General features: G+C 38.9%; 1 protein-coding gene across 1 annotated transcript in view; it reads right to left on the bottom strand.

The window, feature by feature from the left end:
* Positions 1 to 27,040, bottom strand: part of adgrv1 (adhesion G protein-coupled receptor V1) — a 135,036-nt gene that overhangs the window by 66,139 nt on the left and 41,857 nt on the right. The window contains exons 21-71 of the mRNA XM_052557355.1: positions 26,162 to 26,535; positions 25,155 to 25,331; positions 24,572 to 24,752; positions 24,290 to 24,483; positions 23,653 to 23,782; positions 23,377 to 23,460; positions 22,446 to 22,585; positions 19,950 to 20,559; positions 19,622 to 19,837; positions 19,150 to 19,365; positions 18,821 to 19,065; positions 18,565 to 18,746; positions 17,674 to 18,482; positions 17,029 to 17,238; positions 16,173 to 16,303; positions 15,951 to 16,050; positions 15,400 to 15,579; positions 15,156 to 15,319; positions 14,918 to 15,005; positions 14,330 to 14,408; positions 14,085 to 14,223; positions 13,853 to 13,994; positions 13,505 to 13,770; positions 13,179 to 13,354; positions 12,972 to 13,099; positions 12,724 to 12,893; positions 12,013 to 12,159; positions 11,791 to 11,871; positions 11,419 to 11,683; positions 11,171 to 11,293; positions 10,304 to 10,526; positions 10,005 to 10,209; positions 9,679 to 9,825; positions 9,090 to 9,345; positions 8,572 to 8,774; positions 7,782 to 7,958; positions 7,509 to 7,691; positions 7,230 to 7,409; positions 6,765 to 6,929; positions 6,104 to 6,224; positions 5,800 to 5,923; positions 5,519 to 5,657; positions 4,732 to 4,917; positions 4,099 to 4,334; positions 3,840 to 3,988; positions 3,075 to 3,273; positions 2,718 to 2,937; positions 2,121 to 2,360; positions 1,855 to 2,004; positions 1,091 to 1,567; positions 849 to 992 (exon numbers count right to left, since the gene is read on the bottom strand). Coding sequence (XP_052413315.1) covers positions 849 to 992; positions 1,091 to 1,567; positions 1,855 to 2,004; positions 2,121 to 2,360; positions 2,718 to 2,937; positions 3,075 to 3,273; positions 3,840 to 3,988; positions 4,099 to 4,334; positions 4,732 to 4,917; positions 5,519 to 5,657; positions 5,800 to 5,923; positions 6,104 to 6,224; positions 6,765 to 6,929; positions 7,230 to 7,409; positions 7,509 to 7,691; positions 7,782 to 7,958; positions 8,572 to 8,774; positions 9,090 to 9,345; positions 9,679 to 9,825; positions 10,005 to 10,209; positions 10,304 to 10,526; positions 11,171 to 11,293; positions 11,419 to 11,683; positions 11,791 to 11,871; positions 12,013 to 12,159; positions 12,724 to 12,893; positions 12,972 to 13,099; positions 13,179 to 13,354; positions 13,505 to 13,770; positions 13,853 to 13,994; positions 14,085 to 14,223; positions 14,330 to 14,408; positions 14,918 to 15,005; positions 15,156 to 15,319; positions 15,400 to 15,579; positions 15,951 to 16,050; positions 16,173 to 16,303; positions 17,029 to 17,238; positions 17,674 to 18,482; positions 18,565 to 18,746; positions 18,821 to 19,065; positions 19,150 to 19,365; positions 19,622 to 19,837; positions 19,950 to 20,559; positions 22,446 to 22,585; positions 23,377 to 23,460; positions 23,653 to 23,782; positions 24,290 to 24,483; positions 24,572 to 24,752; positions 25,155 to 25,331; positions 26,162 to 26,535 — 10,271 coding nt within the window. The remainder of the gene's footprint in view (positions 1 to 848; positions 993 to 1,090; positions 1,568 to 1,854; positions 2,005 to 2,120; positions 2,361 to 2,717; positions 2,938 to 3,074; positions 3,274 to 3,839; positions 3,989 to 4,098; positions 4,335 to 4,731; positions 4,918 to 5,518; positions 5,658 to 5,799; positions 5,924 to 6,103; positions 6,225 to 6,764; positions 6,930 to 7,229; positions 7,410 to 7,508; positions 7,692 to 7,781; positions 7,959 to 8,571; positions 8,775 to 9,089; positions 9,346 to 9,678; positions 9,826 to 10,004; positions 10,210 to 10,303; positions 10,527 to 11,170; positions 11,294 to 11,418; positions 11,684 to 11,790; positions 11,872 to 12,012; positions 12,160 to 12,723; positions 12,894 to 12,971; positions 13,100 to 13,178; positions 13,355 to 13,504; positions 13,771 to 13,852; positions 13,995 to 14,084; positions 14,224 to 14,329; positions 14,409 to 14,917; positions 15,006 to 15,155; positions 15,320 to 15,399; positions 15,580 to 15,950; positions 16,051 to 16,172; positions 16,304 to 17,028; positions 17,239 to 17,673; positions 18,483 to 18,564; positions 18,747 to 18,820; positions 19,066 to 19,149; positions 19,366 to 19,621; positions 19,838 to 19,949; positions 20,560 to 22,445; positions 22,586 to 23,376; positions 23,461 to 23,652; positions 23,783 to 24,289; positions 24,484 to 24,571; positions 24,753 to 25,154; positions 25,332 to 26,161; positions 26,536 to 27,040) is intronic.

A 27,040-nucleotide genomic window follows, 5' to 3' on the forward strand; every position in this document is an offset into this window, starting at 1 on the left:
ATAAATTATTGATTTGTTTGTTTGTTTGCATTGTGATTATTTTCATTATAATTAAAGGAAAAGTTTACCACAAAATTAAAATGTTGTCATAATTTACTCCAGCTTACACGTTTGTCATTCCAAACATGTCTAAGTTTGTGTCTTATGTTGAACATGAAGATGAAAAAAGCTAAACAATTACTATGTGATGCAATTAAACTTATAGCAAATTACTTCCATAGTAGTGAAAGAAATAGCATGAAAGTCAATGGAGACGATCAGTTGTTTGATTACCAGCATTCTTCAAAAATATCATCTTTTATGTTCAACATAACACAGACAAACAGGTTTTATACTGTCTTTTGATTTTTGGAGTGCAATGTGACCATATTTTGTGAGATTCCATAATACCCATTTGACATTTTAGCCATGTTTTAATAAAATGCATAAATAAATGAACAAATACTAACTAAAAGTCTGTGACATAAGCCTAAAATAAGTTTTATTTTATTTTGTATTCATATTTTTTGCAATGAAATGCATCCTGGACCATTTTTGTGAGATTGCTTAATATCCATTTAACAACACTTCAAACATTTATATATATATATATATATATATATATATATATATATATATATATATATATATATATATATATATATATATATATATATATATATATATATATATATATATATATATATGAAATGTAAAAATAAATATTATATTAATTGAATAAAAAAATACTGATTAAACCACAAGTTTTGTAATACTTTTGGACAACACGATATTGGCAAACCAGTATTAATCTATTAATTGTGCGCCATCTGGTGGTGATATCAGAATGGTGTTGAACGCAATCTCACCTCAGCATTAGCTGCCACTTCAGGAACAGAAACGATGGCCAGCTTTGCTTCCAGCTGAATTCTGGGAGGGGAACTAAGCAAGGGTCCAATCAGCGTCACATCCGTCAACTCAACGCTAAAGTTAAAGCCCGTCGCAAAGAACACCTGTAGTGGAAGCATACAAAATATCAATACGGGTCTTAATAAAATGAACTGGCTTCTTACAGTCCCATATTTAATTCAAAATACAACAAATCACACACCTGGCTACTAAATGGCACTCTAACGTTGGCCTCCCGTTCTCCGTCCTTCACCAGTATGTTCCCAGTGATTGTGTCCTCTGTAAAACTCTGACCAGGGGTGGTAAAACCGATTCGATACCCCACACTGGCATTGCCAAACGCCCCTGCCAGCCTGTTCACACTGATAATGAGGTGTCTACTTCGGTTGGCCACGTTAACAACCACTGACTGGTTTTGAGAATAAAGGACAAACACCCCGTGGGGTTCGTCATTGGCCCGGACCTTCAAACGGGTACTGCTGCGGTCTGCATCCAGCTCTGCGCCGCCCTCCACAGAGATTAGACGGAGGATATATGTCTCTTCCAACTCAGGCACAGAGTCGGGGAGCAGGGTGAGGACTATCTCTGCCACACGCTGTCCTGCCAGGATAATGACAGAACCCTTCAGGGCAGCAAAGTCTCCTGATGTGTCTGCATCACTGAGGATTTCCCAGAATACCTGGGGGACAATAAAAACAAACAATTATTGGGCTTGAAACCAATTTATGAACATTATGAAAGAACATTTTTTTCTTTTTTTTTAGATGGAAGCATCTCACTTATTCTCACCAAGGCTGCATTTATTTGCTTGAGAATACATTAAGTCAGTAATATTGTGAAATATTACAACTAAAATAGCTTTTAAAATGTAATTTATTGCTGTTATGAAAAAAAAAGAAAATTTTCAAAGCCTAACTGACACCAAGCGTTTGAACAAAATACTGAATAAGCGGGTTGTTTTCCTACCGTGATGTTACCCATGACACCCTCTCTGCGTGTAATAAGGAGGGATATTTTGAGGGGTCCTTCGCTCTCAGAAGGCTCACTGTAAATGCGCTCTTTCAGGTCCTGTTCGGTGAACTGCACTATGCCATTGGGGTCTCCAAACTTCTCAATCTAGAGAAGGCACACATTGTACACCGTTGCTAAAATGATCCATTGCTGTATTTACAGTTTTATTCTCTGCTTTTTATAGGTCGTCACTTTCTGTGCTGAGCAGGACGAGGACGTACCGTGAGTGTGACAGATCCGGCTCTGGGATCAACACCCATCTCTCCAGAGAGGATACTGAGCGTGACAATGAATTTCTCCATGACTTCCACCTCACCATGAGGAAGGATCTTCAACTCAATGCTGCGTACACCCCCTTCCCCGTCTCTGAAACTAAACGTCCCGTTCACTGGTTCACCAATGTCTGTGTTTACTGCTGGTAAAACCTCATCTGAGTTTGGACCTAGAATCTGCCATATTACCTGAGGGAGACAACAGAGGAAGAGGATGTGACACAAGCAGACACATTGAAACCATGGTGACTGCTTTAAGACTGCACAGCAAGTCCCCTAAAATAATCAACCACATCACTGTCGAATCAACTCTTCATTTCGTTTATTTTCCTAAATGAAATGTACAAGAAACATGAAGGTCTGTACTGTTCATGTTCTGATCCATCAAAATATTCTACAATCCTCATTTAACACATTTTTAATTACAGACAGATCAATGGAAACATCCAGTTTAGGGTCTGTCTGTCCTCCAAATGCTTCCCCACATAATACTAATGATATTTTATGGTTCTGGAAGTGTGAGGTCATAGTCTAGACGGGGCTCACCGTGGCGTTTCCCAGCAGCCCATCCGCTCTCTCTACAAACAGGGTCAGTCTGAGGGTGCTGTTTGGGTTTGGAACAGTGATGGCGCTTTGGTTGATGAATCGTACAACACCATTTGGCGAGTCACTCTTGGCAATTGTAATTCGTGCAATTAGCTGAGCTCCAAGTATGGCACCTCCTGTGGCACCAGTGAGTTGCATCTCAAATATCTCATTAAATTCACTGGGTGGAAGACAAGAAATTATTCAATGAAATATGCTACAAGTTCACAAAACTCATCAACAGTACAATATTAAGTCAGTTAACCAACATCAAATAAGAGCATACAGTATATAGCAAGTTAATAAGCCCATCCTTACCTCTCTGTGTCATCCACTATGGAAACATTGATATAGCGGAGGATTTGGCCATGCTCAAAGGTGACGGAGCCATTGAGCAGGATGTAATCTGAATAAGGTTGAGCAGTCAGACCTTTGGAGATAAACTCTGCTGTGACCTGGCCATAGGATCCAACACGCCTCAGTACAGGGATGGACAGAACTCCTACATCCTCCTCAACTGAGACATACAAATAATTGGAGAGACAAATATATATATATGCACCATGCACTTTTACTTTCCAGTGTTATTTTATCTGTATACTAGTATAATATTTAAAAACATTTTCAAGCTTCAAGTTTTTGTAATTTTGCAATATGCTTCTGTCATTGTTACCTTTTTAAAAAATATTTCTAGTTTTAATTTCTATTTAATTCAATTGAAATTTAAGTGTGATTTTCTTTAGATGTTAAAATCATTTCTACTTTTTTAAATCTAAACATTCAGAGAAAACTATTTAACGTAAACTCTCAAAATGAATGTCTGTTTTTCATATTGGACATGATAAAGTTGTGATGTCTAAAATTACTTGTAACATTTAAAACTAACAACAGTATAAAAAAAAATAAATAATCAAATAATAATAATAAATAAATAATAAATTGATCTTTAAAATTGTCCATTTATCGGTTGACATCCATAAAATGAAAATAATTATAAGCCAGAAGTTTAACTATACATGTTTAAGTAAAGACTTTAATGACTCTTTTTATTTAAATAAATAAATAAGGAATGCATAAAAGTACCAGTGATGTTGACATATTTGGGGTCAAACTCCAGGATGCCCTCAGCATTGTCATTTTTCTGGATAATCACCATGAGGGAGAAGAGATTGCCAATAGCCGGAGGCTGGTCAATCTGTAGGCTGTACTCTCTCACTGTAAAATCCATTGAACTGAAAACAAAACGGAAAGAAATAAATTTGCAGTATGCATAAAAGCAGCTAGCTAATGCTATTTCAAGCTACCGCATGACTTGGGTTTCAGAGCGTAAGCTAAACTCTACCTGGCATTCAGAAGCTCTACTAGTGTAATGTTGAGGAAAAACTCCTCTGGTCCTTCTGGAAGGTCATCATCGAGAATAGTCAGCGTAATGACCCTTGAGCTCTCCCCAGGCCTGAAGAGCAGCCGACCAGAGGACTGTCCAAAATCCTGTCCACTGATCGCAGTTCTGCCTTCTGTGTGGAAACTGACCCACACGCTGCCAAACAGGCCCATGGAGCGAACAATGGTCACGTTTACCTGGTAAGAGTCAAGACAATGCTGGAGAATCAACTACCTCTGAGTACGTGTTCAAAGATATCACCATTCCCATCTCCTACAGCTGATTCTAGGGAAACTGTAATGATCAAAGCTAAGTTTGCATAGCCAGAGCTTACACTGTGTGTTCATTTTTAATTAAATATAGTCGTATTACCTCTGAACTACTCCATTAAACTCAACCTTGGGTTCATTAATTGTGACACAAAGACTTCAAAAAGAAAACTTTCCAGTGTTTTTTTGTCATTGTATCAATGGTTGCTAGGCTATAGCTTTATGGATTTTTTTTAAGTTTCAATGACTTTCCCAGTCAAGAGGAACAGGTCCTCTGGTTGTGGTTTGTGTCTCATCAGTGCTAATGTCATGCAAGGGGTCTCACAGCTCTGTCCTCCTCAGTGGCACGCAAAGAGGCTTGGGAGAAGGAGAAGAGCCCATGGGGAAGGTCACTGGCAGCCATAGTGATGGTGGCAAGTTGTCTGTCAGGGTTGATTTCTGAGCCTGGGGTTAGAGAGCTCAGTCTTAGCTGATATACACGGCTTTCTTCTGGGATCTCATCATCTAGTGCCTGCAGGAACAGGGATAGAGAATCAATTTTCCTTTGAGTTTTAACAGTCTTTATAGTTTTATAGAATTTTTAATTTTATAAAATATATATTTTTTTAAAGTTTACATGGGAAAAGTTTGGGGGTCAGTACAATTTTTGTTTACTTACTTTTATTTAGCAAGGGTGCATTAAATTGTTTAAACGTGACACTCAAGCCATGTAATCTTTAGAATTTTCTACTCAAAGAATCCTGAAAAAAGTACGATGGTTTACATATTGTAAGCAGAACACCTGTTTTCAAGTATAAAAATTATTCTTGATCAGCAAATCTGCATCTTAGAATGATTTCTGAAAGATCACAGATGCTGAAGATTGGACTGATGGCTGCACAAAATTCAGCTTTGCCATCACAGGAATATATTGCATTTCAAAATATATTAAAATAAAATTAAAAAGAGTCATAAATTAGAATAAATAGTAATAATATTTCATAATATTACTGTTTTCACAGTATTACTGCATTGCTGTATTTTTTATCAAATAAATGCATCAGCGTAAGAAATTTTCATTTTTACCAACCCCAAACTTTAGAATGACCATGTGTATTTCTTAGCTGTTTTACCGTCAGCTGAATTGTAGCTGCAGACTGGCGGTCTTTCATGACAACTTTCCCAGAGGTCTCCTCAAACTCTGTATCTGCAGCTGTGGTGATGTTCCATAAGATCTGAATTTCACCAAAGATGCCTGGACCTCTTACAAGACTGCAATTGATAGCACACAGTTCATCTTCAGATTAGGGAAGTGTTAAGGAAGTACGTTTTGGTATTTTTGTTTGTGAATTCTGTTTGGTGAAAAATGAAAGATCCAGAAACCTCTGTTGGTTGGAGAAGGTGAGAAGTTTACCTGACCAGAGCTGTTCCATTGTAATTGTTTCTTGGCTCGCCAATCAACACATTCCTGCTGGAATCAGCTATTCCTACAGTTCCTAGGGCACCCATATCAGCTTGAATTACAACCGTAGCAAAACCTGATGAAAACAAAAAGTAACCAATGTAAAAAGATGACCTGCAAGAATATAGACAACACGATATATACTGAAATATCCTGCTCTATGAAAAAGAGAAACATTAACGTTCAGACATTTATGAAGACAAGAAACAATAACTGTTTCCCAGATGTTATCAGTAGTGATAATATGCTGACAGACCTCTAACTGGATCAATGACAGGCTCGTTCTTTGGAGAGAGCAGCTGGATAGTGAATCTTTCCTCTCCCTCCAGAACAGCATCGGCCAAAGCCTGAACCACCAGAGTTTTCTTGGACTCAGTCTACAAACAATAAAACAATTTAACAACTGTGATTAGCTCACTGTGGCACAGGTAAAAGTGCTCTTCAATTCATTTAAAGTGACAGTTCACAAAAAAAGGAAACTTCTGTCATACATTACTCACCCTTGTGTTGTTCTAAACCCGTAAGACCTTCGTTCATCTTCAGAACACAAATTAAGATATTTTAGATGAAATCCGAGAGCTTTCTGCCCCTCCACGAGAGTACCGCGGTGAATGCGTGTGTTGTTGCTGATGCACTTGCATGCATCGTGGTATTCTTGTGAATGGAGGCAGACTGACCCATAAGAGAAGAATCTGTTATATTAAGTCATGGTGTTGATTTAGTAAACTAAGACCGTGGTAGTACCCTTGCATTCTGTGGTGGGACTGAAAGTTCTCAGATTTCATCAAAAATATCTTAATTTGTGTTCTTACGGGTTTGGAACGACATGAGGGTGAGTTATTAATGACAGAATTTCCATTTTTCGTTAAACTATCCTTTAGATAATTGTCATATTCATATTCGCCACCCATACTTACGCCATTAAAAATGAGAGTTCCATTACGAGGGCTTAGGTCATCTCTGCCCTCTTCCTGCAGAAGCCATATCAAATGCACCACTCCTTCACCTCCTGAGCTACGCACTACGGTCAGTGTAGCTAAAGAAGCGGGGTCATTTAGGAACCGTGGCTCAGACACAGACACCTGAGGCAAGATAAAGCATGTTACTAAGGTTCATCTTTTCAGTCGAGCTATTTAAGGCTTTTATAAAGTAACCACAAAGGCATTCTAATCTAATGGCAGTAGTTAAACACAGGGTTACATCTTACCAAAAAAAAGGTTGCCATGAAGAAGCTCAAGCAAAAAGTTACTTTAGAGTTAATACAGAAATGCCTCAGATATCCAGAGTGAACCACTCATACAAGATCACAAATAAAACAATTAAAACACTTAGGCTAGGCTGCAAAATGGTAATATAGAATTAACACTATAACTATTATTTACCATTAGCTCTTCAAACCCGAACCGACCAAAAGGTGAATCATTGGCCGGGATGCTGATTACCACAGCTGTCTCGTCCCCCAACCTCGCACCTCCAAGGACTCGAACCAGTTTCACCATAAACGTCTCTGTGGACTCCACAACTGTGTCATCAATAATGGTGATCTCAATATAAGCCACTGCCTGTTAAAAATAGATCATAGATAAAATAGAACTTAAAAACAGATTCAGTAGTAACATATTAAATTCTACAGGATATATATTTCTGATTTGAATCTTTACCTGTCCATCTTGAAAGGTAAGGTTTCCAGAGGAAGGACTAAAATCTTCAGTGTTGGCTGTGACCGTTTGCGCCTCCCAGTAAAGCACCAGTCTCCCAGATCTACCGGCCATTCGCATGACAGCCAAGCGAAGGATGTTTCCAGGTGATGGCACCTCAAATGCCAGCACTGCCCCAGAAACATCCTAAAAAACAAGGGATCGCAGAGCATGTTCATTCTTCATTCAGAATAAAACTGGTACAAAAAACACAATTAGAATTAATTGTGAATCAACCTTTGAGACATTAAAACTTAGGACTCCTCTTGGATCATCGTTCTCTTGGATGGTGACCTCAGCTATCTCCAGACCAGGTCTCCTCACACTGGGCTGAGCTGCTCCTGTGTCTCCTCCCAACAGTTCAACTCTAGTGATGTTTACAAGGAATGCCTCAGCCAGTTCAGGAACATCATCCTAAAAGCAAACACATAAACCATATACCATCCAAGGATTAATCCAATTTTAATCCTTACCTGCATGCATATCACATACTGCATAAGTTAAAACCCCTAAGAGACCTCATACATCTTAAATTAAGGAATAATTTCTTTAGCAGATTCTAAGAAGCATCCAAAAAGCCTATGTACAATTCATTCTAAGAACACGCTGATTTATGTCAGTAGTCTGAGTCATAAACTTTCAGCCCAAACAAATTCAACATGTGGTTTTTGGGGCTGGACAATATGCAAAAAATATCTAACGACCGCTGCAATTTACAAGGCACAAGCTATTCCAGGAACAAACTGAAAAAATAAAATGAAATAAAAAAGTGGGGTTTCTGTGGTGGTTATAGTAACTGGCTGTTGGCTTGTGCTGTATGAGGTCAATCAGCTTCAGCATGGTGTGTCCTCAGAATGAGTGACCTGAGACTAACTGGGAATGTTTTTGCAAGACGATCCATGTATTCATTCATATATTCAGGCTGCATTTACTTAATTAAAAGGACAGTGAAAACAGTAATACTGTGAAATCTTTATTAGATGGCATCTCAGTGAAGCAGTCAGATTAGTTGGGTTGTAATACTCACCGGCAAGATGGTAACAGATACCAAGACAACAGTAGCATTTTCTTTCATGATGACTGTGGCTTCTTTGGCTACATAGTCAGTTCCCTCACTAGCCTGATTAACAGGTGGCAGGTGGAGGGCCGCTTTGGTGGTGTAGTAAACTAATACATCCCTTGATGCTCCTTGATCTCTCACAATGCTTAGTGTAATGTTGCTTGGGCTCTCTGAAGTGAAAGCAATAAAAAAATGTAAATAATTACATCAGTGTATTTCAATATATTTCATATTATAATGAATTGGGCAATTATGTAAAAACAAAAAACTAAATTTCTAAACTAATTCCAAGACTAAGTATATGACTTAGACATTTGTATACATTTCTTATCAGTAATTTGGATTACAGGAAATTATGATAGTTGACTTAAATATTGTGTTGGCACACCAGAGCAATGTTTTTGGCTGTCTTAGCCATTCATACGCTGTTGATTATATTATTGTGCTACGTTGAACTGAGACAAAGTTAAACACAAATGGATTACTTGGAGGTTCTGGCGTAATGAAGTACTGGGAATCGAGATGCCAGCCAATGACTCCGTAGGGTGAACCATTGGCTCTAATAGTCAGGTTTGCTTGGGTACGCTGAGGGTCGATCATGGCTCCTCTGGACGGCTGAATTATCCCAATCGTCATGACCTTGGTCAGGACAATGGTGACTTTTTCTGCTAACTCTGGAATATCATCAGCTAATACATTCAGTGAGATGGTAGCAACAGCCTGGCTCTCAGAAAATGTCACCTATATGCAAAACAGACAGAGGATGTAAAGAGGTCTGTAATTCATTCGTAGTACATTGTGGTTATACCATACGCTGACATTTTGTTGTCCCAATTGGGAGGTTTTTATAATAAGTCTGAATAACAGGTGCTTTAAATAGTACAATGTTTTTGTAAACAGATGCTTGAACATTTTAATTACATATGTAACTGCTGCTACAAATGGCAGCTTATAGTTAGAGTTGTGATTTTGGACTAGAACAACAGTCTGCGATACAAATGTACTATTTAAAACATGCAGTTCAGTCAAATGTTATAACTAAAACAATTAAAAACAGAAAGCAGCAGCTCTTACCACTCCTGAAGTGGGAAAAATGTCCTCCAGACTACCAAAGGCGCTCCAGTGTACTGTAAGTCTGCCAAACCTGCCTCTCCTCCTCTCAATGCTCAGAGAAACAGGGTTATTGTCCTCCAACTCATCCACCTCTCGCATTAAAGAGTTCTGTACACAAATATATTCCTTGTATCATCAACAGTGCACCAACCGACGTCTTGGAATTTTATATCTGACAGTACTTTTACACTGTTAAAGATCACGCCATGACATTGGGTTTTGTGAGTTTTACTGCATATTCAGATAACAGCATCTGTGAAGCACACAATGTATTCTGATCTTTATACCTGTGCAAAGCCTATAATTCCATAAGCATCATCATTAGCTGGAATGAACAAGGTCACTTGACCACCAAAGCCAATTTCTGCCCCTCCTTTGGGGTTCTTGAGGCTGACACGAAAATGTTCTTCCTCCTCAGGAACATCATCATCAATTACATTCACTGCTATTTCTAGCTCACGGACACCAGGTTGGAAAAAAAGCTCTCCTGAACTGAGGATAAGAGATGAAAATACCAATGACCATCAGCATTACACAAACATTTAAATAAAGAAATCAGACTGTTTACTTAGGAATGGTAACATACTTGGGGATGAAGTCAGATTGGTTGGAAACTGAGGTCAGCTCATATACAACAGAACTTGATTCTCCAGTGGCTACGATAAGACTTTTGGTAGAATTGAGAGAAGGAACAAGAAGGTACAGGAATTGTTGTGCAGACGGAGACTGCAGTACTTCAGCAAACTGCCTCAGATCTGACCTCCACGAGTACAGTGCTGAACCTCTTAGACCCGCAAGCAACAGGTGAGCTACGACAAAAAGAAACTTGTAAATCTAATTTCTCAGTACAGATAGTTTTCCTGTACACTGTAAATGACACAAAGCCTAAACAACAGATATGCTTGCAAAGCAAACAAATAGTTAGATATCCAAGTGAGGCGAGACGAATCAAAATTTATGCGAACAAAATGATTGTGCTGTTTTATTTTGTGCATGTACTACTTTTTTCAGGAATCAAAAAGAAAGTTCAAAAGAATAAAGCAGAATATGAAAAAAAAAACAAAAACAAAAATATATTATCAATGTAAAAGTAATTAATATCACTTTTAATTTAATGCATCCTTGAGGAATGAAATTATTTTTAAGAAAAAATAAATAAATAAATAAATAACTGGTACTTGAGGCAGTGCAAAAATGTATTTTGTATGAATGTTGGTGTACATGCAAGAAAGAAATAGTCTGTATATTAGCCATAACCCAACCATTGTTTAGGAATATCAATGCAATTCCGTTTAGCAAGTGCTATTATTATGACATGTAAATTGAAATACCAGTAAACTAAGGCATATAATTTTGGTAAGGACAAAATATATGTAAAAATATGCTTAACAGTGGAAAAACACTAAATGTGATATTATTTAAACAGACTGCACAATATTGTCTGGCAACTCACATATTCCAGAAGGAGGGGTAAAGGGGTGGACTGAAAAGAGGCCGGGAAATGAGATGGACTGAGTCTGCTGGAAGAAGTTCTGCTGAGAACCCCACATAAACACTTCACATTTTGAGCTTGGACCTTTTCACGGTGAACAATAAAGACAATGGGAATGTTAGATTCTGATACAGGGCAGTAATGCTCACACAGTGTCGAAACATCTTCGAATTTAAAATACACTTGAACTGTAACACTACATATGATACCTTCAGTAATGATGAGGAGGAACGTATCTCCTCCCATCTGAAATGTTTCCACTTGATTGACTCGAGCACTGACTTCTAAGGTTTGAGGGGTTTGGAATCGTCCATTACTCCACTGGTATATCAGACACGGCGATGCCGTTCTGTTCCTGCACACAGCCAGGTGCTGTACATTACTGCTGCCTCGTCTGAAGGGTACGGCTGTGGTAATGTCTTGCAAGTCAAGACTTTGACGAAGGGAGAATGAGCCTCCATCCCACACAAAAATCTTAAGACAGAGAGGAATGATCTCAGTAATGTATTTCTTACGATTGCTATTTGAATGCTTCCAATTAGAACTCCAAGTTTGTATTTTACATGTCAGACTGAGTTTACCTCACTAGAAGCAATCAAATATTGCTGGAGTTCAGTGGAGAAGTGTTTAACGCTGAAACTGTTCACAGTAAGAGTCTGCTCCTACAAAAGGGGACAACATATCGCATCAGAAAATACAAATCTGACTATAGTGAGATGAATCACGAGTCTATTACAGGATAAGCACAAATGTAGCTTTGTCGATGGCAGCTGAATAAAAAGATAAACTGGCAGCATACTCACTTGAGTGAGGTTGAGGTCTGCCTGAAGGCGAAATAAACTGATTGTGGCAGTTAATGACACATTGCTGTGTTCATGGGAAACTGCCACATAGCTGGAGCCATTGACTGTAAAACCCACACAAGAGCTGGGATTCTGGATGCTGACAAACTATGAGAAACAGAGCGAAAGAGAGAAAATAAATACAAAATAAAAACAAACAAATAAAATAAATACTTATTGTCTTGCATTGACAAGGTATGATTACAATCTTAAAAAACTGTAAATAAATTACAAAAGAAAAAATAAATACACAAATTAAAATAATTTAAAAAAGGATTTTAAAATGCGTTCAAATCAAACAATCAATTTTTGCCTGAACTTCATATGATATTGTTTGCAAAGACTGCAAATGTATTTTCTTAACATTAAATTTGACCCAAACACAAAAATGAACCAAATTTATATTGTAAGATTATATGAATCATACAATGTAAATTTGAATACAATTTTGTTGCATTAGCTGCTATATTTAGGAAACTGAACAAGCATTACAATTTTGAGTGCATTTTCTTCTACCAAAACACAGAGCATTGAGCTTTTTTTTGTCCTGGTATGCATTTTTTATTAGATAGGACAATGTATCTGAAATGTAAAATGACTGGGAGGACAGAGGGGAACAGAACAGGTAAAGGAGTTTGCATGCAACATGTTTTAACTGAATTCAGAGCATACCTCCACAGGTACAAAGACACCCTGCCATTTGTAGAGCACAGCCTGGTTCTGAGCTGGACCTCTGAGCAGCCTCAGGACCACAGCAGAGTCTTCATTGGGCACTGCACACCAGACTGATGCCAAGTTATCCCTGACAGACTGATATGCAGCCAACACTGGCTGTTCTCCTCCTACAAATACATTAAACAATCTGTGGTCAAACAGCTTTTGAGAAACACCAAAATAAGCCTACTGGTGCAATTTCTTACGCATGCCAAATGCTGTTCCTGACCGGGTCTCCCATTCCACACTGACGGCTGACTCCAAGCCATTACTGCGAGATATTGTCAGGTACACCGTACCGCCATTCTCCTCCACGCTCATGGTGTCTAGAGTCCTGGAAAATACAAAAAACACAGTAGAAGCAGGGGTTGTATGAGTCTAACAAGCTTGTTTAAAACAGGCTGTGAATGTACCTGTTATATGATGGTGATATTCTGAAGAGTCCTAGAGGAGCCTGATTCTGCAGTACGGTGATGAAAGTCTGCGGTGAGTCTCCCAGTCGAGCACCTCCGGTAGGGTTGGACAGAGTCACTGTGAATGTCTCATTCATTTCTGGCTCAGCATCCAGAACAGCCCAGATCTCTATAGTCTAGAAAACAAATATGAAGACTATTTTCTTCGACAAAACACTGGTTCCTCCATGTATTTTCTCAACTTAAACAGATCTGGTTCCTTCATTATGCTTGGTTAACTATTTCATGAAATTCTCATTGCTCTGTAAGATCTTTTTATACTGTACCTTGAATCTGACTCCGTCCTCAAGTACCACAAAGCCAGAGGAAGGTGTGAGGTCATCAGTGTACAGGGATCCATTGACATCAGTGATTGTGAACTGGACCGATACTGTACCGAATACACCCTGAGGAGGGTCTCGTACGATGTAGAGGGTGGCCACACTCTCCCCCAGACCTGACAATGAAGTGGGCTCCCTCAGCAGGAAGTGTTCACTGTTATTGAAGGATATGATTCCATGGCCATCGTCATTGGCCAGAATAGTCACGGTAGCTGTGAAAACACATTAGAGAAAAATTAAACGGCACTGATCACGGACGATCATGAATGTTCAGAGTATCCCAGCATACCAGACCTGTAGTGTTTTCTCCCAGCTGCAGCCCTGCTGATGGATTTGCCAGAATTAACTGAAAGGTCTCATCCCCTTCAGGAATGGCATCATTTAAAATCTGAACTTCGATAAACTTGTGCCGTTCTCCATCCACAAAATGGATCATCTGTGTAGGTATATATCGTCAATAATTATTAACAATAAATGCTGAATAGTTAATTGTATTTAAAAACTAGAAAGAGCGTTCATGACTCACTGATGGGGTAGCATTGAAATCCAGACCCAACTGAGCCTCGAGATTCTGGGCATAGAAGAACAGGGACACATTTCCATATGTCCCGGCATCACGGTACGCCACCAGAGTTAACACGCCAATTGTCTCATTAATCACATAGCTGAGGAGAAAATACATACATTACCAAAAGATTTTTACTCAGCATAAAAGTTAAAGATACCATGGTTCACATAAGTTGAAAAAAAAAGACAAAAGGGTGCTCGTACTCTATGTTTTGCCAGCCAATTATCCCTTGGATTCCATCATTAGCATTAATAATGATCTCTGCTACAAGGCCTTCAGTATCTGGAAAGACAGGAATACATCAGAAAAATAAAATAAAATAGTTTAAGGGTAAGGATAATAGGCAATGGCAGCATGCTTTGGGGTTTCAGGAAAAGCACAATAAAAAAAAAACAGGTAACTTGCAACATTATTGCAACTATTACTACACCAATAGCCACGTAAAAAAAAGTCTTCTACCAACGGTCTTCACAAATCATTGATTATAAGCGAGGAGTGGGGACTGTATTTGGGAATCACACTGCCGCAAGCTCACACCTTACAAACACAGATTCTAGTTACAAAATGCCACTGACAATAAGCACAAAGCACTAGAGCATATCAAGTACATGTTTGAGTACCTTTACCTTTCAATGTATAGAAAATCTCTATGAAAGAATGCAACAGGATTCAAGAAGAAATTATAATTGAAAGAAGAACCTAAAACCTAATTAAATATGACTCATTTAACACAGAAAAGTGAAAAAATATGTAAAACAAAATCAATTTGCTTAATTATCTAATCATCTTACTTAGTTTAGGAGCGGTTGGGAGGGTGGTTATGAGGACAGCTGATGTTATATTGACTAAGAAAAACTCTTGCAGCTCAGGGATGTCATCCTGTTAACGACAAATACAAATATGTTAATTTAATTATGGTTAATACGATATGCCTGAGAATTAATAAGCATCTAAAGATAATTCTTAATTCATTAACATTAAAATGAAAACTGTAAGAATGCAGTCAATGTTAGATCAGCAGCATCATACATCTAAGATGGTGATAGGGATGGACACAGATGTCTGTCCATCCTGCATGATCACAGAGCTGGAGATGTGTCTGAAGTCCAGGCCTGGCTGGGCTAGAGCTCCCTCAGTCTGTCTGAGGTCCTGCAAGGAGCCCTGCACAGTCTCATAGCTGATATTTACAGCACCTGTAGGGGAAAGTAGCAATATTTACATCATACCCATAATCCAGGACAACACTTTGAGTGATTTTGCAAGCATAGCTAACCTGATGCACCAAACTCTCGGTTTAGGAAAATCCTGATGGTGGTGTCTTTCTCGTCTGTGGTCACTTTTAAGGATGAGGGGGCAATGCTGAGCAAACCAAACGGCTCGTCACTAGCTTCCACGCTCACCACTGCTTCACGACCCTGAGCATGCAGCGCTGCCATGCCTGTCTGGGTAACCCCTGAGAGAATTATGTATTATACATGATTATTTACAAATTAATAAATAATAAATAAATATTGTTTACAGAATAAGCACAACTTAAACACATTCTAAAGTGTTCTTAAAATGTTAAGTGAAATGTGAGGACACGCTAAAGCTGAAGTGCACATTTTGTGTAATTACCAAATTAACAAGACAATAACATAACAGCTAATGCTAACATAGTAAAAATTCTCTAAACAGAAATATGCAAACATCCTTAAAATTCTACATTCATAAATGTTAATAATAGATCTTAGTGGCCTTGCTAAACATAAGATGAACTTGCAATATACAATACATTAAACTTTGAAGGAAAACAAGTTCCTGTGTGCGTTTTTTGATAAATACCTTTGGTTTGTATATTTGTTAGGATAACTCTGTACTCCTCTCTTTCTTCTGGTATGGTGTCCTCAAGTAGCCTCAACACTATAGTATTATTTAACATTCCCTGAAATAGTAGTGGAAGTAGAACATTAATCGCTCATTGTCCTTTGAATTCACAAGTTAGGTTTAAAAGTTTAAAAGAAATGCATAAAAAAATCTGGTAAAGCAAAATTTTTTATTCATTACCTCAGGGAAGAATAGAATTCCAGAGGTGTCTGTAAAAGTCACTGCGACTCGAGGGCCTTCGATCCTCCATTCCACTGTGACATTTCCAATCGCGGGAGCTGTTCTCTCCACCAGCAGAGACAAACTCATACCTGTTGAATACAAAGAACATCTAACCTTACTCATTAACCATTTTCTGGTATAATAAGACATGGATTTTGCATTGGGTTTACTGGATTTAATAAAACCTCTACAAACTTAAAGTAATACAACCCTCAATTGATTTAGAAGCTAATATTTATGAGATGTGAGTTCCTTTTCCTCATATAGGGATATAGAATTCACGTGTGCTGTCATGCATGCAAGGTGACACGAAATATCTTTCCCAATGTTGCAGCTGTTGCAGATCCCACTTCTCTCATCACATCTTGGTACTATGTTACTAGTTACTATGGAGCACAACCTGATGCCTAATTATCCAATTACAACATGTTTAAAATGCCTCTACACTTGGGCACATAGCCGTAACAGAAGTTAAATCAATTATGTTACTCTTAAAACCACCTCTGCCTGTTGAGAAATTACATGAATAAATACATTATGGTGACTTCTTTAATTAAAAGCCCATTCACACCAGGGATGACTATAACCATAAGTGGTTGGAATCCAAATTATTTTCATTTTATTAAATTATTTCCAACTGATGAATGATAAAAACCATTCTTGGACAATTAAAAATCCACCGCTTGAAAGAGTTTGAACATTTAAATACAAACTCTTCTATTGCCTTCTGTCACATCGCAGTGTTATGGACATCATTTGTGGTGTGAACAAGCCTTAACTGTAAAAGTGGAACTAAAACAAGAAAAACACAGACCCTCTCTGACGATGACAGATCTTGAAGCTGGGTGAAAGCCCACCACACCAGCTGCATTGTCATTGGCCAGGATGAGGATGGTGACTGTGTCCGAACTGGGAAGAATACGGCTGCCACCCTCAGTGCTCACTAACCCAAGCTGTAAAGTCTCGTTGTCTTCAGGTTCCATGTCATCTGTGATGACAAACTCAAGGGTCTTCTTTACATCACCTTTGAGGCACAGACAATTTCAATGTTGAAATGAAAAAAAAAATGGACTTCAGTTTTTTTTAGAATTGATTTATTTAGAATGATTTATATTAATTTATCCTTTATCTTATTGAATTAACCAAAATATTTTTTTTGTTTGATATAATTTTTTTAAATAACAGAAATAAATTTCCCTTATTAACAGCCAGTTTTACATAAATGGTATTACCAACACTTTTAACCCTGCGTTAAAAAGATCAAAGCTGCAATATCCGTGATTTAAGCTGCCAAAGGTACATAATGTAAATAATTCCAACAGACTAAAGTATGAACATTGAAAACAAAGGTAAAAAATTACTCGGTAAAACTTAATTTTAAGCAATTAAAGTCAATTTCTTGACTTATCGTGACAATTGTTGTCAGTACCACCAAAAGCACAAAGCAGACCAGACTTACCCTCTGCAAAGATGAGGGTGTCCCCCGTCCCATTGAAGTCAGCGTTGGGTGTTGCACTGCCGCCAACATACTTCCACTCCACTGTTACCTGTCCCATGCTGCCTCCTCTCCTCTCAATGACCAGCAGCACTGTTGTTTTTGGTTCCTCTCTTACTTCGAGATACAGACCATCTTGTGTGGCATTGGGGTTAATGCTGTAGAGTAGAAATATTCCAAACGCATCTCCATTCATTGCTATAGTCACCAAAGCTGTGTCCGGCTGCTGTATCGTTGGCAAGTTCTTGGTAGTTGCGGTCATGTTGGCCAAGCTAACACTCAGGATTTTAATCACAAAACTCTCATCCACCTCTGGCAAAGAGTCAGTCAAGATGGGTACCGTGAGGTTAGCGACTCGCGATCTGTCTAGCATGGTTGCGGTCTGAGCCGTCATGGTTATGTAGTCGCTCCCAGCAACAGCCTGCGAGCTAAACAGCGAAGAGGCTGCTGTGGTGTTTTTTAAATAGGTGAAGGTTTGTGGGGAGGGACTCAGTTGTCTGGCCCCAGACGTTACCCAGAAGCAACTCGCTCTTGGGGTGTTGGTGAAGCTGAAAGCTTGGCAAGCTCGCTCTCTAAGGCAGAACGCAGCACAGAAATTCAGGACGTTTGTGTCTGTGGTGATGTTGATGGGTCTGCGGAGGGCATTGGATGGCGCTCCAGCCAGTGGAGAATCAAAGTAAACCAGGAAATTTCTGCCTTCCCTGAGAGCATTGCTTACGATATCAACTTCAGAGGTGCTATAAATGATCTCCAGCATCCCAAAGTTACCACCACTGCAGTGAAAACCACACAAAGAAGGAACATAACATACCATTCAAAGCAAAATTAAAGACATAGGAAAAACAGGCACATTACCTCCTTCGAACTGTAATGTTAGCAATATAAATCCCTTCCAGTGGCTCCTGGATGCGGTATACTGCTTGCTCAAAGTATATTGTTCCGTGAGGGTTGTCATTGGCAGGAACAATGATATCGACTACTTTTTCAGCCCCAATGTTACCACCATTGGTGGCACCTATGAGCTCAACCTTAATGACCTAAATTAAACAGAAACGCTCAAGTAATATAGAGTTTTCATACATCCTTACAAAGCTTAAAAACCAACACTCACCTCTTCAATTTCAGGTTCATCATCAGCCAAAACCTCAACTTTCAGTGTCTTTAAGGTTTCTCCAGGAGCAAACCTGACCTCACCAGACAAAGGTCGCAGATCACCAGTGGCAGGTCTTCCATTGACTGTGGCTCTCCACTGGACATCCACATCACCTATAGTTCCAGCATTCCTCACTATGGGTAGGGACACCTCAAAAGCATTCACTGCTGGCTCCTCGACTGTGATTGGTGCAGCCTGAAAAACTAACCGTCGAAAAACCATGTAAAACACTGAACATGTTCCATTACTGAAGTTCCATGACAAACAGGCCATTCATAAAAACTAACCAAAAGATCCATATGGATCATCTGAGGGTAGGATGGTAATGATGGCCTGTGTAAGGTCCCCCAGGAGAGCGCCTCCTGTGGTCTGGTTGAGAAGCTCAATTCGAAAGGTCTCTTCCAGTTCAGGCACCACATCATTGATGATGAGGATAGGGATGGCCTTGCTACTCTCTCCCTCCAGCAAAACCACATCAGAAGAGGCCACACTGAAGTCTTCACCTACATATGCCATTCAAAATATAGACATATACAGATATAAAACAGATATTCCATTTATTCCTTTAATATTTCGCACAAGTAAAGTAAAACAGTTATATAGTGAAATACAGCAATTTAAAACACATTTATACATTAGAATTTAAACCATGTTAAAACAGAAGATTATTTTTCTTAAAAATTCATTCCTAGAATATTCGCGAAAATGACATTCCACAACGTCCATGACGACAGAATTACATTTGTCATTAAAACTCACCCACTCTAGCGGTCATTGGAACTGCTCTGAATTTGACAGACACGTCGGCAAAAATCCCTCCGATGCGCGTTACATTGATTATAGGTCCGACGTAGTACTCGTGCACACTCACTGCTGGGGAAGACAGTTGTAGCACCCCAAAAGCATCATCGCTGGCCTCTATAATGATCTGGGCAACTGTGGCATTCCGTGGGCCAAGTCGAGGGGAAAGGGCAACTGAAAAACCAAAAGTTACATTCAGTACACATCCTGGCTTTTTGTTTAAAGCAGTAATGCTTTGCACATTACATAGTTTATTAATTCAAGACACCTTTCAAGTAACTTTTACCTGGTCTGGGTTGCAGCCCTTCAACTAAAGTGACGCCGACAAGTTCCAAAAACACAGACTCTGCTCTCTCCGGTTCCTCATCATCCAGTACCCTCAGGGTCACATTAACTTCACTCTGATTAGCAGAGAATATCACAGACTCCACAACAGGCACAAAGTCATTCCCTGCACTGGCCCGACCTACTCCCGGTGTGCTATATGGAGCTGCATCGGTGTCCCTCAATGTTCGATATGTCACCCGCACCCTTCCCATTAAGCCTTTTCTCCTCTGTATGTTCAGGGTGATGACAGCATTTGCTTCTGGCACACGGATCAGTCTACTGCTGTCAGAGAATACAAAAAGTCCATAAGGGTCGTCGCTGGCCAATACAGTCAGTGTGGCAGTAGTTTCCTTCCCGAGTCGACCATGAGAAACATTAGAGAGGCGGACTCTGAAGCTCTTGTCGAGTTCTGGAATGTCATCTTGGGAAATCAGTAAGTAGATGCTTCCAACAGTCTGGCCCACCTCAAAGGTCACATTGCCAGATCTATATACAAGTTCTCCCTCTGAATTAGCATCTGCCTCCCAGTACACTGTCACCCTGGATAGAGCGCCAAAGGTACGAATCACCTGAGAAAAACAGGAAACTTACTTATATTAAACATTAACTTCTCTCTCATCTGTACAATTTGTTTTTAATGAAATTCATTTTTTTCTTTCTTTATTTCTTTTAATGACTCTAATTGTTATTTGTGAAGGGTCATGTGACACTGGAGACTGGAACAAAATACATTTTTAAATACACTGAAATATTAACAACTTTATTCAATAATTATTTTCCTCCAAATTACGTGCTCCCCATTTATCGAGATCACTGATGTCACATGGACTATTTACCAATGTCCTTACTACGCTTCTGGGTCTGGGAACATTTCAGTTTTGTTGCTGTCTATGCAGGATCAGAAAGCGCTCAGATTTCATAAAAAAAAAAAAAAAATTGTATTTGTGTTCCGAAGATGAACAAAGTTCTTGCAGGTTTTGAACAACAAAAGGATGAGTGATTTATTACTGAATTTTCACTTTTGGGTGAACTAACCCTTTAAAGGGGGGGGGGGGTGAAATGCTATTTCATGCATACTGAGTTTTTTACACTGTTATAGAGTTGGATTCCCATGCTAAACATGGACAAAGTTTCAAAAATTAAGTTGTACGTTTGAAGGAGTATTTTTGTTCCCAAAATACTCCTTCCGGTTTGTCACAAGTTTCAGAAAGTTTTTTTCAAGTATGGCTCTGTGTGATGTTAGATGGAGCGGAATTTCCTTATATGGGTCCTAAGGCACTTCTGCCGGAAAAGCGCGCGCTCCCGTATAACAGAGCACTGGGAGCACAGACATTTCACTGATCAGATCGATTCACTGATCAGAGCGAGAGCGTCGCGAAAAGTCACAAAAGAAGTGTGTTTTTGGTTGCCAGGGCAAGACAACCCTGCACAGATTACCAAAAAAAACAACAACATTAAGGGACCAGTGGATGGAGTTTATTTTTACAGAGCATCAACGGAGTTGTGCAATTGTTTTTGTTTGTTCCCTGCATTTCGAAGATGCTTGTTCACAAGGCCCAGTTTGACGACGGATTTGCGTATCGTTTATTTCTTAAGGATGATGCAATCCCAAGGAAAAAGGGTCACGATCGTGTGTTGGAACCGCAGGCGGTGAGTAAAACTGCTTCAAATATCTCTGCCTCCTTGTTAGTGTGTCCCCTCCCATGCCAGAGACCCGGGTTTGAGCCCCGCTCGGAGCGAGTCGTTGCTGCTGCTGCTCTCGTTCAGTTTCAGCCTCTGGATCTGATTCTGGATAATAAATAAACGGCTGAATCTGACTGTAAGCCATGGTTTGTTTTGGATGATGGGTTTTCCCTCACGGTAATGTCAGAGCCTTTAATATGTTTTTCAACAGCTCTGGGTAATGTCACAGCTTCCAAACGCTCTCGACGCAAAAGCCTATTCACGCTCCTGATACTTTAGCTCTGCCCACACGTCACGCCTCCAGCCGGTCGTGTTTTTCCGGGAAAAATCGGTACAGACTATCTTACTCTTATGAATATAATAAAACTATAGACTTTTTGGATTTATGAAGGATGCAGTACTACTCTATATGTACTCAAGATTAACAGGATATTGAGTGAAAACGAGCATTTCACCCCCCCTTTAATGTATTTTTGATCACCTTGATGAGAATAAGAGGCCTCTTACAAAACCCAAAGGCAGTGAACTTTTTTTCAAGATCTTGTCTTAATTTCTGCTTGTTTATTGCACCACATGAATCATTTAGTTTTTTTCAAATATTGTTTGCAAATTTATATACTGATTTTTTTCTTCTTCTGATAAATAATTATATTTCTCTATGTATGTAACATACAGTATAAAAAATAATAAAAAAAGAACTTTTTTGAATAAATTCATAGATGGGACAAAAGAAACACAGTGATGCTGACCCATGTTTATAACTGGGACTGACCTGCAGTACTACAGTACTCCTGCCCTCCTCAGGCTCTGTGCCATTCACAGTCAGAGAGTCGGCACTGAACTGGAAGACGCCGTGAGCCTCATCAGAAGCAGCGATGGTCACAATGATACGAGCAGCAGCGCCCAGGTTAGCTTCAGAGCAAAAATACATTTTATCAGGATTTAAGCCATCAAATAAGAGAAGAAAATAAGTAGACCCATTTTTTACTGCTACTACTACTTTTAAAGACTCCCTAAAGAAGGGCACTAAGAAGCGTCACAGACGTGAACAGTGACATTTTCAAAACACCATCTACCCCTATTGGCCTCCCTTAAACATAAAGGCTATTTGCTTTTCCCACGTTTTTCCTGGTATTGCTCGCAGGCCTTAGTACTATGTAAACAGCTTGGCAGAACTCTGCAATCCAGAGTCTGGGGATTTGACTGTTATGGGCAGCTCTTAAACTTTACAACTTTTAATCTAGCACTTACAAAATAAAGCTTGTGTAAGGGGCGACCTCAATTATGCAATAAATCAACAAAAGAAAGAAAAACAAAGAGTAAGCAGCGAATAAGCATTGGTTAAAGAAGTTCTGTTGAAAAGATCTGCCAAGGCCCAAATGACAGATAATGGGGCATGAAGTGCCTCAGAAATGCCAAAGCAAGAGCAATTCAAGCAGTTGGGAAATAATAAACATATATATATATATATATATATATATATATATATATATATATATATATATATATATATATATATATATATATAAAAACACAACCACTTTTTACTTTGTCAATATTAAGCACCACTTTAGTTTAATATACAGTCAAACCAGTATATATATTTTTTTTCCAAACAGAATCCAGTCTGGTATTACAGCAAATAATGGAAATGAGGAAAAAGTTAACTGCGAGAGAAAGATCTGTGAGAAAAAGAATCTTACCATGATGATAGTGAAAGGACGGAAGAAAGAAGTCAATGTCACTCTCGCCACTTCCACTGGCTTCGCTTGCAAATAATGGATCCACTTAAAGAGCACACAGGAGCCAGACAGGGATCACACATAGTACACATTGAAATCACACAGAATGTTCCATTATCATGCACAAACAGCATGAATGGAGCCCACAGGAGACAGTGCGTGCAGAAACAGTGAAAGAAAAATCAAGAAAGTAAAAGAGGAGACACAGAATCAGTCTGAACGGACCAATATTCTTACCTCCTCCATTTGGATTATAAAGCTCCACTCTGAAGACTTTGTCCAACTCTGGGACCGAGTTGTCTATAATAGTCACATTGATGTACTTAAATCTCTCGCCAGGCAAGAAGTCTAGAAATCCCTCTGTGTCCTGTCAGAAGATGGAAAGGAATTGTGCCATTTTAATATACAAAGGAATTTTATTAGGGGATCTTGGTTAATGAAAAATGACTCTTATTGCTGGACTGTATAAGAAAGCAAAGACCAAAAATATATACACTGTTCAAAACCTTGAGGTCAATGACATTAATATGGTGAAATATTATTACAATTTAAAACAACAGATTTCTAATTTTGGTATATTTTTCAATTTAATTTGAATTGTTTGCTGTAATGGCAAGACATTGCTCCAGTTTTCAGTATCATATGATCCTTAAGAAATCATTAAATGTGCTGATTTGGTGCTCAAGAAACACTTGTTTCAATTAAATTAACATTACGAATGTCATCTTCGATTTATTGTATTCTTGCTTAATGAAATAAAAAAGAAATGAAAGACTGAGTAAACAAATAAACCGACCCTAAATTTTACTTAAAATGTTTAAACCCCCAAAAAAGGTGTTCAACTGTCTCATAGTCTTATGGGAATTGTTGGTACCTCATAGTCCTCTGAACCAGCAGCTGTGAATGGAGACGTACGATAGCCCACCGTCACCCTTCCCAGCAGTCCTTGTGCTCTGGCCACCAGTAGACTGACCACACCAGCCTCCTCTCGAACAGTCACATGGGCCTCCTCTAGTGCGGGTCTGATCATACCAGCAGGCACTGGGCTAGTTTGAAATTGCAGAAGGCCTGAAATTGCATTAATAACTAGTCAACTAAGACAATCTGGCAGCATAAATGAAAGAATGAATCTTAAAGGGCAAATATACCAATTTACCATATGGATGATCGCTGGCTTTGACTGTAATATTGTTGAGGGCATTGTTTGGGTCGATGCTGGCTCCACTGGTAGGAGTGGAACCTGGTTTCCCATCACCTGGTTCAGCTGACACCAGCCTAACCCGGAAGAGCTCATCAACCTCAGGCAGGTCATCATTTAGAACCAGCAGGTTTAAAACCTAGGAGACAAGAGAAATCAAATATAAAGGCATTTATGAGGGAGGCTTTGCCATTACTTAATGGATTTACACTGTCAATTAATCAAAGTGGTTAAAACCACCACTAGATGGAGCCATATACATTTACAGTTTGGTTGTTAAAAAAATACAAATTAAATTAAATTTATTAACTAAATTCATCAATGAAAACTTTTTTTTGTTATCTAAAACAAGTTCAAATTAATTTTATAACTTATTTCTGTATTTAAACATACAATCGTCATGTGAACAGATGCAGTAATGCAATGGCATGTAATTGCAGTTGTCCAGCCATTACAAATTAACGGGAATATTATAATGTTCCCCCTTGATTGGTGGTCCTGTGGTCATTAATATAACTGCTTGAGAAGTTAATCCTGTTACCTCAGAGCGCTGGCCTGGCAGGAAATGGATGGAGCCTGTAGCATTGGCAAAGTCGGAGGCATTTGACGAGTCTGAGGGTGAATCAACCTGAGTGACGGTGTAGTTTACATAGACATGATCCAGAGCGCCACGTGTGCGCTCCACTACACAGGAGATCATCGAGCCTTCCTCAGATATCTGATAAAGAAAGGATAAAGGTCATTGTAAACCAACAATAGCACACACACAAATAATAATTTCAGGACAAAATAATTTTAAACCATTAAGAGTTTAGATGTTGTTGAAATGTTAGAAACTCAGAAAGAAAAACATATGTATTTTTGCCGATTTTGAGATACATGATTGTTCATGTTCATATTACTGGTTAAACAGAAAGGAAATTAGTTAATAAATGTCCGCTTTCCTTTTTCTGCTTAGTCTTGTTTCTATTTGCTTAGAGCACATGAGAACGCACATGCTGCTGTGTCTTTTCTGTCAGTAGTGGAGAGGTCCTCCTCTAAAGGAATTCACTGACCATCTGTCTTGTTTATCGAACAAGTCATTGGAGATGCCACGCATCCAATCTCCTTGAAGAGAAGAATGCATGCTCCATCCATCCAGGCGTGAAGACATATTAAATATACATGAAGACATGGTCTCACAACTAGAGGTCACATTACATGCTTTCGGAGGGAAGGTTAACCAAACACTGACAAAGAAGCAACTTGGGTACTTAATCAAATAATATGGTTAGATGTTAACTCATTAGACCTTAATTGTGCTGGTCAGAAGGCTATCTGTAAGACAACATTACAAATTTCTCACTGGATGTCACCACTGGATGTATGTTTTGCATAGTCAGAATTAGTTCTTGTCATAATCTTATAGTTTTTGCATTTGCATTGACATTTGCAAAGTTGTTATGTGTTCATGCCAAACAGTGACATTGCTTTATCTTTGGTTTTAAAATAAAATAAAAAAACTCACAAGCATAATGTAATTATATGAAATATTTTTTTTGCACCTACATCTGGTATACAAGGACCAGTAAAGCCAAAAAGTCCATTGGCATTATCACTCTTCATGACCTTGAGGATGGCAGTAGGCCTGGGCATTGGCAGACGGGCTCCACCTTGAACAGCCACCAGTTGTAGGTAGAAAACCTCCTCACCCTCCTCTTCTTGATCGTCCCTTACTTGGACTAAAAACGACTTCAGTTTCTCCTCCTGCCTGTATGTCAGGTACCCTGACACATTGTGAAGGTCGTTCTTGGCTGGTTGGTTGTGGAGCTCATGAATCTCGGAGCGGTTGAGCCAGCTGGAGTACAGCCGGAGGTCTTGTAGAAGACCAGTGAAGCGCTGTTCACCATCTGGTTTGGAACCGATCCTAATAGGTGCAGCATCTGTATGGAAGAATTCAACGCAAGGCATTAGGATGGATGGATGGATGGATGGATGGATGGTGTGGCTTTTTGGATAAACATCTGGGCTTGCAACCCCATTGGCTGCATGTTTACACCCCAGAAGATCTTGTGATAGAATATTACTTGAGTGTGCTTCAGATGAATGGATTTCTGAAGATAATGTGAGAGGTATTTGACACTAAAGCATTGCACAGTAGGTTAATGTGTTAGCGAAGGTGTTTCATTTTTACAGTTTTTCTAAGGAAAGCTGGGGTTTTCTGAGTGGTTTATAAGTGACTGCTTACTGGTCAATGTCAAAAAATCTTTGTCCCTAAATTTAGCTCAGGTTTGTCTTTCAGTGTTAGTCTAAATATTTTTTTTTTCTCTTCCTTTTAACCAGGTGAAAGTAAGAAGTTTGAAAAGTAATAGCACAACTCTCCTCGATAAGACGTGATGAATTATATAAGATCATTATATAAGTAAATAACAATCTTATTTATACAAA

The sequence above is a fragment of the Carassius gibelio genome, chromosome B5 (genome assembly GCF_023724105.1).
Source record: "Carassius gibelio isolate Cgi1373 ecotype wild population from Czech Republic chromosome B5, carGib1.2-hapl.c, whole genome shotgun sequence".
Classification (NCBI taxonomy): Eukaryota; Metazoa; Chordata; class Actinopteri; order Cypriniformes; family Cyprinidae; genus Carassius; species Carassius gibelio.